The 17,158-nt window shown below is 36.5% G+C and overlaps 1 protein-coding gene across 3 annotated transcripts in view; it reads right to left on the reverse strand.

The window, feature by feature from the left end:
* Positions 1-17,155, reverse strand: part of NSRP1 (nuclear speckle splicing regulatory protein 1) — a 60,279-nt gene extending 43,124 nt beyond the window's left edge. Inside the window, exons 1-2 of one of the 3 annotated variants that reach the window (XM_060647823.1) lie at positions 17,053-17,155; positions 15,762-15,855 (exon numbers count right to left, since the gene is read on the reverse strand). In XM_060647823.1, coding sequence (XP_060503806.1) covers positions 15,762-15,855; positions 17,053-17,072 — 114 coding nt within the window. In that variant the 5' untranslated portion in view covers positions 17,073-17,155. The other 2 variants (XM_060647825.3, XM_060647824.3) reach the window with 2 other exon arrangements.
* Positions 17,156-17,158: the final 3 nt, after the last annotated feature.

Below are 17,158 nucleotides of genomic sequence, written 5' to 3' on the forward strand. Positions count from 1 at the left end.
AAATCAAGGAATCGATCCCATTTACAGTTGCACAAAAAATCATAAAATACTTAGGAATGTATCTAACCAAAGAGGTGAAAAATCTATACGCTGAAAACTATAGAAAGCTTATGAAAGAAATTGAAGAAGACACAAAAAAATGGAAAAAGACTCCATGCTCCTGGACAGGAAGAACAGATATTGTTAAAATGCCGATACTACCCAAAGCAATCTACATATTCAATGCAATCCCTATCAAAATAACACCAGCATTCTTCACAGAGCTAGAACAAATAATCCTAAAATTTGTATGGAACAAGAAAAGACCCCGAATAGCCAAAGCAATCTTGAAAAAGAAAACCAAAGCGGGAGGCATCACAATCCTAGACTTCAAGCTATACTACAAAGCTGTAACCATCAAGACAGTATGGTACTGGCACAAGAACAGACACTCAGATCAATGGAACAGAACAGAGAACCCAGAAATAGACCCACAAACATATGGCCAACTAATCTTTGACAAAGCAGGAAAGAATATCCAATGGAATAAAGACAGGCTCTTCAGCAAGTGGTGCTGGGACAACTGGACAGCGACATGCAGAAGAATGAACCTGGACCACTTTCTTAAACCATACACAAAAATAAACTCAAAATGGACGAAAGACCTAAATATAAGACAGGAAGCCATCAAAATTCTCAAGGAGAAAGCAGGCAAAAACCTCTTTGATTTTGGCCGCACCAACTTCTTACTCAACATGTCTCCAGAAGGGAGGGAAACAAAAGCAAAAATGAACTATTGGGACCTCATCAAAATAAAGAGCTTCTGCACAACAAAGGAAACAATCAGCAAAACTAAAAGGCAATCGACAGAATGGGAGAAGATATTTGCAAACGACGTATCAGATAAAGGGTTAGTATCCAGAATCTATAAAGAACTTATCAAACTCAACACCCAAAACACAAATAATCCAGTGAAGAAATGGGCAAAAGACATGAATAGACACTTCTCCAAAGAAGACATCCAGATGGCCAACCGACACATGAAAACATGCTCCACATCACTCATCATCAGGGAAATCCAAATCAAAACCACAATGAGATACCACCTTACACCTGTCAGAATGGCTCACGTTAACAACTCAGGCAACAACAGATGTTGGCGAGGATGCGGAGAAAAGGATCTCTTTTGCATTGTTGGTGGCAGTGCAAGCTGGTGCAGCCACTCTGGAAAACAGTATGGAGGTGCCTCAAAAAACTAAAAATAGAACTACCCTACGACCCAGCAATTGCACTACTAGGCATTTATCCATGGGATACAGGCGTGCTGTTTCGAAGGGACACATGCACCCTCATGTTTATAGCAGCACTATCAACAATAGCCAAAGTACGGAAAGAGCCCAAATGTCCATCAGTGGATGAATGGATAAAGAAGATGTGGTATATATTTACAATGGAGTATTACTCAGCAATCAAAAAGAATGAAATCTTGCCATTTGCAACTACGTGGATGGAACTGGAGGGTATTATGCTAAGTGAAATTAGTCAGTCAGAGAAAGACAAAAATCATGACTTCACTCATATGAGGACTTTAAGAGACAAAACAGATGAACATAAGGGAAGGGACACAAAAATAATATAAAAATAGGGAGGGGGACAAAACAGAAGAGACTCATAAATATGGAGAACAAACTGAGGGTTACTGGAGGGGTTGTGGGAAGGGGGATGGGCTAAATGGGTAAGGGGCACTAAGGAATCTACTCCTGAAATCATTGTTGTACTATATGTTAACTAATGTGGATGTAAATTTTAAAAAATAAAATAAAATAAAAAAAAAACTAAAAAAAAAGAAGCCAAATGTCTAATGAAAATAGTCTTGAATTTACAGACCTCATGAAAGGATCTTGGGGGTCACTGGAACTTCCATATTACAACTTAAAAAGTTTTGGGGCATCTGGGTGGCTCAGTCAGTTAAGTGTCCAACTTCAGCTCAGGTCATGATCTCACGCTTCATGGGTTCAAGCCCCACATCACGCTCTGTGCTGACAGCTCAGAGCCTGGAGCCTGCTTCGGATTCTGTGTCTCCCTCACTCTCTGCCGTTCCCCCCCTCATGCTCTGTCTTTGTCTCTCTCAAAAATAAATAAACTTAGGGGTGCCTGGGTGGCTCAGACGGTTAAGCTTCCAACTTTGGCTCAGGTCATGATCTCACGGTTCATGAGGTTGAGCCCCATGTCGGGCTCTGTGCTGACAGCTCAGAGCCTGCTTCAGATTCTGGGTCTCTTTCTCTCTCTGCTCCTCCCCCACTAGCACCTTGTTTCTCTCAAAATAAACATTAAAAAAATAATAAATAAATAAACTTAAAAAATTAAAAAAGAAAGTTCTGGAGAGTGGTGATGATTGCACAACGTGAATGTACCTAATGTCACACCTAAAAATGGTTAAATGGTAAATTTTATGTTATGTATATTTTTCCACAATAAAAAAAATAGCAAATAAAATCCAGCTGCACATATAAAAGAATAGAAGACTAAGCAGGGTTTATTCTAGTATTTAAATAGTTTCACTTTTTAGAAAAATTATCAATATAATTCACCATAGTAACAGATGTCAAAAAAATGTGATAAAACTCAATCCAAATGCCTAATAAAATTTTTTAGCAATCTAGATTATTGGTCAACTTCCACTAATTTAGCCTGTGTTAACAAACAACATTAAAATCTCAAGCCTTACAACATAAATGTCTATCTGTTGCTCATGATGTGTGTCCACTGTAGATGGTTTGTAGGTCCATACTGTCTTCATTTCAGGCTGAAGGCAGTCCCTATCTACAACATGCTGTTCCTATGGCAGGGCAGGAAAGCAATGGCTCAATCACAAGATGGCTTTGAAAGCTTCTGCTCAGATATAGCTTATCAGTTTCACTCACATTCCAGTGGTTAAAGCAAGATTCATGGATAAGCTTAGTATCAAGGCAGAAAATATATACCAGGAGAAGCATCTGATAGGAGAACTCTCTAGAGATGGACCCAGTAGACAGGATTACCCAATAATTATAAATAAGAAGATTTGGGAATGAATAATCTACAACAGAGGGCAACTCCTCTAACTTGAAAAAGGGTATTTAACATAAACCTAGAGCAAAAACAACTATTGCTATATATCAGCAATAGATGCTTGGAAAATGTATCAATAAATTTTAAAAATTCCAATCAAGCATATGCGCTATGAAATCAAGTGACTACATGATCTTAGGCAAGTTAAACTCTCTTTGCCTGCTTCCTCAACTGTAAAATGAAGATGACAACACCCTATTTCAATGATTCTACAACATATTTTTTCATATTTTAATGTATCAGAAATTGATGATGTCTTAAAAATAACAGCTGTCACCCAGAAGGCAATAATGCTGTGCCAAATGAAAGCTTTCTACTGACACTTTCTGGTAACATCAAGAAAGCATCACTAACAAAGCATCTTAGATTTAACAAAATACGGTAATATTTAGTGTTATTGTGATGACTGTATGAATTTATTCATATAAAACAGAACAATGGCTAACAAATAGCAAGTGCTCAATAAATACTACTTTTTCTTATTCTTTGTACTACTGTATATCAAACCAGATTATAATGCTGAAGTAACTGAAGTAAAACTGCATTACAGAACATCATTAGAGAAAGAAATTAATGGAAGAGAACAGTCTAGAGAACAGACCCACATATGTATCGGAATTTAATATATAATAAATGAGTCATTTTACATCATTGGGAAAGGCACAGAACAGTATTTCTAAGTCCTGTTATACTCAATACCCTTTTATAGGGCCCTTTATCTATACTGAAATGAAACACACATAACTCTCTACATGTAATTTTTAAAAACTATATACATATTTCTTCTTTCTTGTGCAGTTTGGATACACATATATACATCCATAAAGAACTATACAGAATAAAGGGAAGTAACTTATAATGGAAAAACATAAACTATTTCAAAATGTAAATGCATAAGCACATCAGAAGACAGTAGTTATCAAAAGCTTCTACTATGTAGACTCACTGTAATCACTATTAATGCTACAGATACAAATGCTGACTGCAGAACTGGTGACTCAAATACCACAAGTGACACTGGTGACAAGTGACCTGATTTTCTTAAATGGGGAACTCTCTGTAAAGTTTTTTTTTGTAAAGTTTTAAACAAAATAAGATATAATCTTCCCTCAATCTACAAAATGGTCAAATTAGGGGAAATGTTAGCATACACTACACCGTGCAAAATCAATACTTTTTAAAAAGTATTTAAATTTTTATTTTATTAAAATTTATTTGATAAAAATAAAATGTACAAAACGTATTTTGTGTTTATGTGTAAAAAGAACTTAGGTCTAGGCTCATAAAATTATAGTTTTTCATCTATATAAATGTTCAGAGGGATTTAACCTATATGGATGGGGGTCATGAAATGCAGAATATCTATCTTGCCTGGTCTACATCAAAAACAGATGGGTGGGGGGAGGAAAAATAAGATAAAAAGAGAGAGGGAGACAAACCATAAGAAACTCAAATACAGACAACAAACTGAGGGTTGCTGGAGGGCTGAGGGGTGATGGGCATTAAGGAAGGTACCTGTTGGGAGGAGCACTGGGTGTTACATGTAAGTGATGAATCACTGAATTCTACTCCTGAAATCATTATTACACTATTTGTTAACTAACTTGGATTAAAAAAAAAAAATGGTGTAATACTTTCAATACTACAATAAGCAAAAGCCACTCCAAAAATTTCTTAATGCCCCTCTGGAAGTAGTAACACTTCCACTAAAACCCCTGGAATAGACTCATCAAAAAAAAAATTCTGGGGGCACCTGGCTGGCTCAGTCAGTTAAGCATCCAACTTCAGCTCAGGTCATGATCTCATGGCTGATGGGTTCGAGCCCCACGTTCAGGCTCTATACTGACAGCTCAGAGCCTGGAGTCTGCTTCGGATTCTGTCTCCTCTCTCTGCCCCTCCCCTGCTTGCACTCTGTCTCTCTCTCTCTCTCTCAAAAATAAACGTTAAAACAAATTTTTTTTTTAAATATTCTGGACAACTGGATACCCACTTTGTTGAAAATTAATAGCCCCATCTCCTCAAAATATTCCTAAATCACCAGAAGGCAGAGTTGTGTAATCTCACATGGTAAAAACCATGTCTCAACATAACTTCTATTTGTGTTCCTTTTCCAATTAGTAAACAAGATGCACTCTTTGAAGTCTATCTGATCTCTGCCAGTCCCCTGACTAACCCTTTTTCTATTGCTTCTGAAATCCATTCTCTCAAAGTTTTAAAATTCCACTATAGGGGCGCCTGGGTGGCTCAGTCGGTTGAGCGTCCAACTTCGGCTCAGGTCATGATCTCAAGGTTTGTGGGTTTGATCCCCACATCGGGTTCTGTGCTGCCAGCTCAGAGCCTGGAGCCTATTTCGGATTATGTGTCTCCCCCTCTCTCTGCCCCTCCCTCACTCGCGCTCTGCCTCTCTCTGTCTCAAAAGTAAATAAACATTAAAAAAAATTTTTAATACCACTATAAACAAACTACTTCTCATAGGGAGTACATTACAATGTTAAAAGCATGGACTTTGGAATCAGGCAGATCTTCTGGATTCAAAATCTAACTATTACCAAAGGACTCTGTGTGTGATATATGCCAATTTACTTCCTTGACACCTTAACGTCCGTAGCTGTATAATCTTTTTCCTTCAGATTCTTCCCTTCCAGCCTAAACATCCATAATTCACCTCTATCCTAAGAAAACCACAAAAAGGAAAATTCCACCAACTCTATTATTCCTTCAAGTTATCATCTCCATTTCTTCTCTCTTCTCTGTAAAATTCTTTGAAAATAAGATCAAATTAAATCAAATGAGTTAATGGTCAGATAATAAAACAATAAAAGGGATAGAGAGGAGACTGCAGAGCTAAGATATTGAGGACTGAAACACCACCATTAAAGCTAATAAATAAATTAAAAAGAGCAAAAAACATATAACTGAAAAAAAAGATATAACTGAAATACTGACAAAGGTTTAAGATAATAATGGTTAATGCAGAGAAAAAGACAAAAATCAAGTAATTTCCCCAAATATCTATTTAACTCTCTCATCCTACCTGGCTTTACATTTTCTTAGTCCTTGACACCTTCTTTATTATTATTATTATTTTTTTTATTTTAGAGAGAGTGCACAAGTGAGGGAGGGGCAGGAGAAAGAGAAAGAAAGAGACAGAGAGAGACAAAAGAGAAAGAGAGAGAGAATCCCAAGCAGGCTCTATGCTCAGCATGGAGCCCAACACGGGGCTTGATCCCACGACCCTGGAATCATGACCTGAGTTGAAATCAAAAGTCAGAAGCTCAGTCTTTGACATCTTCTAAATTAACATGTAATTTACTTACCTGTTAGGTTAACTATTTATCACCTCTGTTCCTCCCACTAAAATGTAAGTTCCACAAGGGCCATGGCTTTGTTTCACTGGCACAGAACAGGAATCACTAAAGATTTATTGAGTGAAATAATGAATAAATACACAAAGATATGAAAGGCAAAGATAATCTTCCAAAAAGATAACCTAGCAAGTGAATCAGAAAAAATACTCTGATACAATGACAGTAAATTTCTGTGAAATGAAGAAAAAAATAGATATTTAGGTAAAAAACAACAATGCGTTCATTCCAGGAAAAAATTCAAAATGATTTGCATGACAACACACTGAACTTAAAGAAATAAAGAAAATACTAATTGTCCAAGCCAATGAAAAAGTAAGTCATCTTGGAGATTTACAAAAAAAATAAAACACAGTATTGTACTTCCTCACAAGAACATTCAATACCAGGGAAAATAACTAACATCTACAGGATTTTGAAATAATTTATTATTCGTTAGAAATACTACACACATTCAAGTAGATATTAGGTGACAAAAGCAATAAGCAATCATTCCTTAATAATTAAGAACTTAGGAAACAATGCCCTTATGAGCACATACCGAAAAAGTACTCAACAATGAAATTAAGTCAAAGACCTCAGAAATGGAAATCACTGGTAAAAAGATCAGTGCAGTGCCCCAAATCAAAGAAAATAATAAATCAAATATTCTAGGAATACAAGGATGGTTTAACTTCAAAAAATTAATATAAACTCATATTAATAGATGTTAAAAAGATTAAAATTTAATATTCATTTATGATAAAAATTCTTAGTAAACTAGAAACAGTACCAAAAGCCAACAGCCCAAACATCAGATTTAATTATAAAACTTTATAAGCAACTCTCATTAAAGAAACATTAAAGAATGTTTCTATCAGTTTCTGTTTATCACCATATATAGTTTCCAGAGAATGCAATAACACGCACACACATGACACAGAGAAATAATAAATATCAGATAAAAGAACTAAAGACACAAAGAAACTCAAAAAAGATGGGTGTGACCTTAAGTGAGGAAATTTTCAAATTGTACTAAAGGATATATAAAATACCTGAACAAATAAATGAAAAGACTAAAATATTAAAATATCAATTCTCTTCTATAGTACCTATAAATCCAATACAAGTCCAATCAAAATTTCTAGTTTTTTCAATGTGTACCTTGAAAGTGACACTAAAATTCACTTAGATGACCTAAGGCAATTTTAAAGAATAAAATAGGGCAGGGCAGTGGAAAAGACCTAAAGAGAACAGCAAGAAAATGCATAGCTTTGCAGGTAAAAAATAAGATGCTGGTCTTAATTCTAAAAGCAAGGAGAAGTCAATACTGATTTTAAAACCAAGAAGATGACTTTGTCTGAAGTGTTCGAAAATGCACTGGAGAAGCTTAAAAGATAACCTGGAGAGTCACAGTCACTGAAAATGACAGAGTATGGACCAACATAACTCTTTAACACTGGCAAAAATGTCAGAATCAGTTTTTTTTCCAAACTCTGGAAATTAACCAAAGGCTTACAGGAGCTCAGGGAGCATTTATTCAAGAATAGCTGAATTTCACTAAGAACTTTGTGGTGTTTTAACTTTCCCTATTTCCATCATCCCCTCCCTAGTGCCATGGTAGCCTAAAACAACAGCCCACAATCATGGCAGAAACCAGCAGTCTGGCAGCCACTAGAGGAGGCAGAATGGGGTTAGAGCTCCTTCAAAACCCCTATTCCAGAGAATTATTATTGGACCTGTCTGGTGGTTCCCTGAAGACACCACTCAGTAGGCAGTCTTTATTTGACGTGACAGAGTGCCAAAGTAAAACAGCCTCTTCCCTGGGGGTCTCTGTCAAAAACAATCAAAGACAACTGCTGAACTTCAGGGCTGCCTGCGGCAGTGCGCAGTGCGTTAACAGTTGGGGTAAATAATAGGCTAACCAAAAAGCTTAAAAAGAAACGTTGAGAAATAGGATGTTCAATAGGGGGATTTGAAAGTTCCAACATATTCCTGGGGATCATGAAGCCCACATACGTACAAAGACATTTGTGCCTGATCAGGAAAAACCTGAGAAGGTCCTAAACTCTCACAACTGACCCTGAGACTGCACAAGCAAGAAGTGAAGGCTAAGGCAAAGTTGTAAAATGCCTAGTGGTATACTATACACCTGCCCAGCATGCATATAGAGCCTCCTGGCAGACTAGAGACTTAGTTACAAGTATTTAAAGAAAGGTCAGGGGCACCAGGGTGGCTCAGTCCGACTGAGCATCCTATTTGGCTTAGGTCATGATCTTGTGGTTCGTGAGTTCGAGCCCCACGTCTCTGTGCTGAGAGCTCAGAGCCTGAAGCCTGCTTTGGAATCTGCGACTCCCTCTCTCTCTGCCCCTCTCCTGCTCAAGCTCTGTCTCTCTCTGTCTCTCAATAAATAAATAAATATTTTAAAAAATTAAAAAAAAAAAAAAAGAAAGCTCTGTCAAATCATTAGCTAACCACCAAGCTAACCAAGCAGAGACTTCAGTGGCCACACACACACACACACACACACACACACACACACAAATATAAACTTTAAAAATTAGTTCAGAAAAGTCTCTGTGTAAAAGACAAAAACAACAAAAAACAACAAAAAATCCTAATAAACATTGGGAAGAAGAAAGGCTCTGGTTTCCAGAGTTGCCATATTATATTATTTTAAACTTTCAGTTCCGAACCAAAAATTGAGACATGCAAAGAAACGAGAAAAGTATGATCCATACACAGAGTGATTTAAAATAAAGAAAACCATGTCTAAATAACTAAAGTATGAGAACAATGTGTCATCAAATAGAGAGTATCAATAAAGTGACAGAAATTATAAAAGAAACCAAAACTCTGGAGTTGAAAAATAAAATAATGCTTATACATTATATTTCAAACCAAAAAACATTTTTAAAAAATAAGTTCCCCATGTGCCAATGTAAGTAAATTTGGCTAAAAATGCACAGATTTAAACAGAGATTCACAAATCAACTTTACATATCTTCAAGGACTCATGATTATACATCATTTCCTTCCTAAAAAAACCCCAAAAACTCCTACTTTATCTCATCTTCATAATCTGGGTTCTCTCAGCTACTTCTCTAATATTTCCATCCTACTGGGAGATAAAATAAGAATAGAATTCTCAGGGCACCTGACTGGTTCAGTCCATAGAGCATGACTCTTGATCTCAGGGTCATGAGTTCAAGCCCCACACTGTGCACAGAGCTTACTTAAAAAATAAGAATAGAATTCTCTTGTCATCTCTCCCACTCCTAACAGAATTCTATCATTTCATTTAGTGCTGTCCTTTTCTCCCCTCTTACATTTTGTTTCTGTTTCACTCCTGGACAGCAAATCAGGGGATGCATTTTTAGCAAAACTGCACAATAACTTTAAATTCCTCACTGCCTATACTGCTGTTAGATACATTCAGTATCATAAATTTACCAGGAATTCATTTTAATAGCATGAGAAAAGTGTAAAAAATTCTTAGTTACCATTAAAATAACCTAAATTTCCTGCCATTTCCATACATCATACACTTTGTCATGTGTATATAAAACTGTCATTTTAACTGTACCAAACAATATCCAGAGGAATAGAAAATCATATAAGTGATTAAAAAAAAAAAAACTGAAAATTTATTGGTTCAGATAGATTAGTATTTTAACTTTTTCTTACCATCAGCAAGCCAAACAGGCTTCCAACTAAGAACAGTTTTTCATTAGGAAAAACAGAACTATGAAGACTACTTTTCAAGACAATGTTTTTAAAAGATTAGAATTAGGGGCACCTGTGTGGCTCCGTTGGTTAAGCATCCAATTCTTGATTTGACTCAGGTCATTATCTCATGGTTCCTGAGTTCAATCCCCGTGTCAGGCTCCACGATAACAGTGTGGAGACTGCTTGGGATTCCCTGTCTCTCTCTCTCTCAAAATAAATAAAATAATTAAAAAAAAAATAAATGCAGTTAAATTTAAATAAATGATCAGAATTAAAGTGGAGAAAGATCAAGCAATAATGAAAGTGTACTATGTAACCCCATTACTTGCTAATGTTTCTAACTTCAAGAATATACAATTATTGTTATCTTTTTCTTAAGTACTCATTTCCTTCTATTCTTCAAAATTACAATAATAATTTTTTAAATAAAAAAACCAGGGGTGCCTGGGTGGCTTAGTTGGTTGAGCATCTGACTTCGGCTTAGGTCATGATCTTAGTCTGTGGGTTCGAGCTCCACATCAGGCTCTGTGCTGACCTCTTGCTCACAGCCTGGAGCCTGCTTCAGATTCGGCGTCTCCTTCTCTCTCTGCCCCTCCCCCGCTCACACTTTGTCCCACTGTTTCTCAAAAATAAACAAATATAAACAAAATTTTTTTAAATAAAAAAGCCAAATCCTGTCATCCAAAATAATAGTTTTCATTTTTCTATCTATACATGGACATATAGCTTTGTACAATCATACATATTCAATTTTGTATTCTGTTTATTTCACCTTACCTCATGCTTTATGTTTATTTAAATTATTTATTTTAAAAAAATTTTTTAATGTTTTATTTATTTTTGAGACAGAGAGAGACAGAGCATGAGCAGGAGAGGGGCAGAGAGAGAGGGAGACACAGAATCCGAAGCAGGCTCCAGGCTTTGAGCTGTCAGCACAGAGCCCGATGTGGGGCTTGAACTCACAAACCACGAGATCATGACCCGAGCCAAAGTCGGACACTCAACCGACCAAGCCACCCAGGCACCCCTTAAATTATTTTTTTAATGTTTATTTATTTTTGAGAGAGACATACAATCCATATGACGAATTTCCATAAGCCATTTTAAAAATTCCGGTTTCAAGGAATATTAATGGCATGAGAACATGGCCACAGTAAGAGCTTTAATAAACTGTACAAATGCAATTTTTAAAATACATGTAACATTTATTATGTCCTAAATATTATATTAAGTACATTATATACATTATTTAACTTATCCTCTTAAAGGATAAAGATACAAAACTGCAACAACTTTCAGGTTGTATGGATACTTCTTCATGGCATTATGAATTACTGTGCAAAATAGATCTTGCAAGAATATTGTCTAGAAATAAGCATTTCAATTGCCAAGATTAAAAGGAAAAGTCACTATGCTATGCAAAATGAGCAAGCATCCATTACTGAGAAATATCTAAAAGAAAGTTCCTTGTTGAACCTGTCAGGCAACATCAATTTTGGTCAGAGACTATCTTATAAAATTTGTGAAATACTACTGGTTATCACAAGTACTCTTGAGAATAATTGTGTAGACCAGGGGTAAGTTACAACCAAATCCAGCCACCCCTCCTTTTGTAAATAAAGTTTTATTAGAATATATTTATTAATTACGCTCATTCATTCATATATTGTCTAATGGCTGCTTTCACACTATGAAAGCAAAGTTCTGTAGTGGGCTTGCTCTACTACCTGTCTCTTTACAATATAGACAGCTAAAACATCTAAGTAAATAATTGTACTTGTAGTAAAAGTACCAGCATGGGGCACCTTGGTGGCTACTAGTTAAGCCCCTGACTCTTGATTTAGATTTCAACGCAGGTCATGATCTCACGGTTTGTGAGTTTGAGCCCCACAGTGGGCACTGAGCTAAGAACATGGAGCTTGTCCTCTCTCTACTCCTCCCCTGCTCATGGGCATGTGCATGTGCTCGCACTCTCGCTCTCTCAAAATAAATAAATAAACATTTAAAAAAATGTATCAGCATAGATATCCAGATCCTAACTTATGGAGCTCATACTCTGAGCTAGTGACATGATGTATGCAAATAACTTACAACACAAGGTATGAAAAGCTAAGTGCTAAGATAAGTAGAGTGACATAAAAAGGATGAGATTGCACCCACTGTATGAAATCTTGAAGGAAGCAGCTTTTGCAATGGATTTTGAAGGATGGCTATAATATAGACATGTAGGATGGGGAGACTTCCAATGTGAAGAAAAGCAGAGCTGTGAAAAATTACAAACATGACAGTGTACTTTGCATAGAGGAGGACAGTTAGTAAAAAATGCTAATAAGCATTTTGAAGCCAAAGCATAGGGAAGACTTCCAATGTCAGGATTAGCAGTTTAGATTTTAAATACAATCAAGTTCAAAAGCAAGGAGGTTATAAGTGAATACAACTGTGCTTTTAGAAAGATCAATCTGTCAACAGTATTTCAAACGAATTTAAGGAGACAGGTGATAAGGAAACTAATTACAAAGTATTAAAATAAGTAATGAAGGTGGTGGCAATGGCACTGGAAAAAAGGATACACTGGATAAAATGGAATAAACACATTACTATAATAGCAAAACCACTCAAATACTTATGAGCAGACAGTTGCATTTGGATACAATATAAACCTCTTACTCATAAGGGGTAAAAAACTCCATCTCCCCTACCTTTGAACAAAATATTATTTCTAATTAGTTCTGATAATTTAAAACTATTAAACAGTAATTTAAAGTGCTGGGCTACCACTTTCCAGTTTTTAAACTTACTCTGGATATAAGCACATATTAATATTGAATTCATTTACTAGGGCCCCATCTGCTGGACCTGTGGAAGGAAAAGTCTGATCTTAAATTTGGGCTCATAAATGCTTCTGCTAAATTGCTATAAATAACAATAAAAGGATGTGCATTACAGCAGCTCTTCTCCTGGTATACCAAATGCTTTCTTTAGGAAAAGAACCATAAAATTTACCTTTATATTTTATAAAGCACGAAAAACTTTATTGTTGCTTAAACTGTTGATTTTTTAAATAAGAGATTTTGTATTCAAACCTCACAAATATTTAAAAATACTTAACGAAGAAATTTATTTCTCAGTATAAGAATAAGCTGGAATTCATTAGACTGATCTTATTGGTAAGGCATACTGAAGAAAAGTTTTATATCCTGTTCATTAAGAACTAAGCTGCAGCTTGTCAGTTGGCTTCTGGATGAGCTCTACCAATGGAAGACAAAAATGATCTATTGGCTAGAAGAAAGGGAAAAAACAAGGAATTCCACCCTGCCTTTTTCTCTACCTAAAACTGAATCTCCCTAGTGGCTTCAGCTCCTTCGGGAAGAGTCCAGTTCCCACCAGATAACCCTAGCCCTTGGCCTCCAGGACCTGTATCCTACCTGTATCCCTCCATTTATCACCACTGGCTCATCTCTGGGTTGCCTCACCATCTATTCTCTTTTTGGCTTAAGTCTTCCATTACTTATGTAACCAGTTCTCTGCATTAAAGTCCCTTTATGTAAAAGAATGGGAGGAGGCAGGGAGGGACAGAATGAAGAAAGAGCAAAATGGCTTAGCCCTAGCTTTCTCTAGCTCTAGCCTCACTGTACACCAGCCTCATTTCACAATGGAAAAGAAAGAGCAATAATATGACTATACTTTCTAGATCACTTGTGTACATCCATCCTTCTCAAATATTTTGCTTTGTATTATATGGTGTGCCAAGACGATTTATATGAAACATTAGAATAAGCATATCCATGGTAGGATGACTTAAAAAAATATTTGTGGGGCTGGGTGGCTCAGCTGGTTGAGCGACCAACTCTTGATTTTGGCTCAGGTCATGATCCAGGGTTGTGGGAGCAAGCCCCAAATCATGGAGATGGAGCCTGCTTAGGATTCTCTCTCTTCCTCTCTCTCATCCCTCCCTCCCCCCACCGCTATTTTTCAGGTTTTTTTTTCTTTCTTCTTTGAATTCTTTATTTTTTTAAGTTTATTTATTTGGGGGGGGGGGGGAGTGTGGAGGGAGGGGCAGAGATAGGGGAAGAGGAAGAACCCCAAGCAGGTTCCACACTGTCAGCACAGAGCCTGACAATGGCTCAAACTCAGGAACTTTGAGATCACGACCCAAGCCAAGATCAAGAGTCAGACACTTAACCAACTAAGCCACCCAGGTGCCTCCCATCCTCTAAAATTAAAACGAAAAGAAAAGAAAAGGTACATTAAAACAAACTGCAAGGGTGCTATCAATTCAATGGAGGATAGCCTTCAACAAATGCTACTGGGACAATTGGATATCCATATGCAAATAATAGTATTATTACTATTAGGACCTAGGTCCTAATAGTAGGACCCCTACCTCATACCATATACAAAAATTAACTCAAAATGGATCACAGACCTAAATTTAAGAGGTAAAACTACAACACGAGTATAAATCTTCATCACAATGGATTAAGCGGTTTATTAGGTATGACACCAAAGCAATAGAAACCTATGAAAAAAATAAATTGGACTTTCTCAAAATTGAACTTTTGTGCTTCAAAGGATCCTATCAAGAAAGTGAAAAGACAAAAGAATGGGAAAAAATATTTAAATTATATCTAACAAGGGACTTGTTTATATCTAGAATATATAAAGAAATCTTGTAACTCATAAAAGGGCAATAATTCAATTTTAAAATACATAAATGATATGAATAGACATTTCTCCAAAGATGATACATGAATGGCCAACATCCCTGGCCATCAGAGAAATGCAAATCAAAATCACAATGAGATAGCTGCCTGGGGCAGAATGTAGGAAAGTAGACAGTGTCTGGAGCCAATTTCTTCAACAGAAAGAAAGCAAAAGCAAAGAAGTATCAAATATGTTCAATTACCTACCTATGTCATTATAAAATGAGTAAAAAGAGAAGCTATCTTTCTGCCAGACCAAAGGAACTATCAGACTAACTGATGCAAAGGTCTTTCAGAAATACAGAAAATGACTCAAGACATAAGCATACATTTGAGGCTGTTTCTGCTATAAGCTGTAGATTTCACAGGAAAACATAGTTTTGGCTGCTAAAATAGAAAATATTCATATTAGGTGTTATTATTGTAGAACAACCAATTGTAACTTCATGCACTACCATAATTACAAAACTGAACAACTACATTTAGCAGACAATTAATAATCACAAAAGTAGTCTTAAAAGAAACTACTTTGCTAATAAAAATTTCTAGGAAATTGGTGACATATTAATACCTCATTTTCAGGGATCTTTACACTAATAATTTTGTTACTTTAGTATTAGCTGTCTGAAACAGTTTTGTGTAACTACTTAGAAATAACTGAAAATCACAACTTCTGAAAAAAATCTTAGATTCCCATGTAACATTAGTGAAGGAAAAAAAAAATCAGTGAAAAGTCTTTCTTTAAATATTCCTTTTGATGATTCTGTAAATGATAATATACTCCAGATACACTGTAATGACAAACAACTAAGGCAAGCAAAGACATCAAATTCACAAGTTCGATTTAAAAAATTCTATTTCTAATAATGCAATAGAAAAACATAGGTTCCCTTACCTCATCATCATCATCAGAATCATTCCCAAACACTGATGGTTTTTGCAAAACAGGGTGCAACTGCTGTGCTTTCTTTGGCAAAATAAGCCCATACCTGCATTTTGTTTTTGAAATAGAAATTACACCATTATATTTAAATGTTAAAAAATAATACATCCACTACTTCTTCCAGATGAAGCTACCAAGTCAAAACATATCACACAGCTTATGAACACAGAACAGGGTTTCCGCTTTCCAATGATCTCAAAGTTCTAATGTGCGTTAAGATTTTATAATTACTCTTCTAAGTAATTATTTGCTGACACGGGTCAAATTCAAATACCATTTTAATAAAAAAAGAGAAATAACTGAAGAGATCAGAAATGTTTTAGATGATGAAATAATGTTTTAGAAAGAACATGTTAGTGAAACGCTCGTTTCATGCCTACTAAAAATTTTAAAACACTCTAAATTATCCTTGTGGTCGAACAAGAAAATAGCTGTTTTTTTTTTTTTTTTTTTCCAACTGGGTACTTACATAGTTTAAAATAAGTTATTGGGTAATGTGACCCACGAAAAATTTTTAAAAGATTACAGTAACTGAGAAACTTAAGAAGTCACGGGACAAATGCCCATTATATTCTATTGCGCTCATTTGCTCTGTCTTGGAGCAGCTCAGAAAACCATCCCATCAGGTCCAACTCATTTAGTTTCTCACGCTTTGGCCTTTAAAATGCCGAGATGACGGGAAACTCCATCGAAAGTAAGAATTATACATCAAAGATAAAACTTTCAAGAACATACAATATTTGTCTCTCTTGCGGCAACGTATACCCCAGGTCCCTATTATGCCTACCCTTTTGTGACTTCTCAGCACAACATTCCTAAAACAAGGAGGGAGGGCGGGAATCAGGACTTGAGCAGCCAAGGAGAACAAGGCCCTCTAAGGAAGCCAGGAATTGTCTCTTCTCATTGCCCCTGAAAGCATCCAACCAGGGAGAAACTCAAGCGCGGGGTAGGAAGCAAGACTGAGGGGCCTCAGACCGAGCTTTTGGAAAATAGAAAAGTCTCGCTCTCTGCCCCTCAGCCTAACTTCCTTTATTTCCTCACAAGTTTCTCCCTCAAACTTCGGACTTCCATCCTGGAAAATGTGGGGGGAGGGGAATATGTTCCTCAGGATTTCTCGCTTTTCCCCGCCTCTATCCCTGACGACAAAGCCCCTTCACTTCCAGCGCACTTTTACTCGTCGGTCAAAGACTAAGTCGCCGTGATCTTTCATTCCCAGCCTAACCCTAACTCCCGGATCACTCACTGCCTGCCCGGAATCGCCATCTTGCTCCCGTCTCCGCTGAACGTGGCCGACGGCTACGTGACGCTCACGCAGACGTCAACGTCATCACGTACACTCTCGCGCGGAT

This window comes from Panthera onca, chromosome E1, assembly GCF_046562875.1.
Source record: "Panthera onca isolate mPanOnc1 chromosome E1, mPanOnc1 haplotype 2, whole genome shotgun sequence".
Taxonomy (NCBI): Eukaryota; Metazoa; Chordata; class Mammalia; order Carnivora; family Felidae; genus Panthera; species Panthera onca.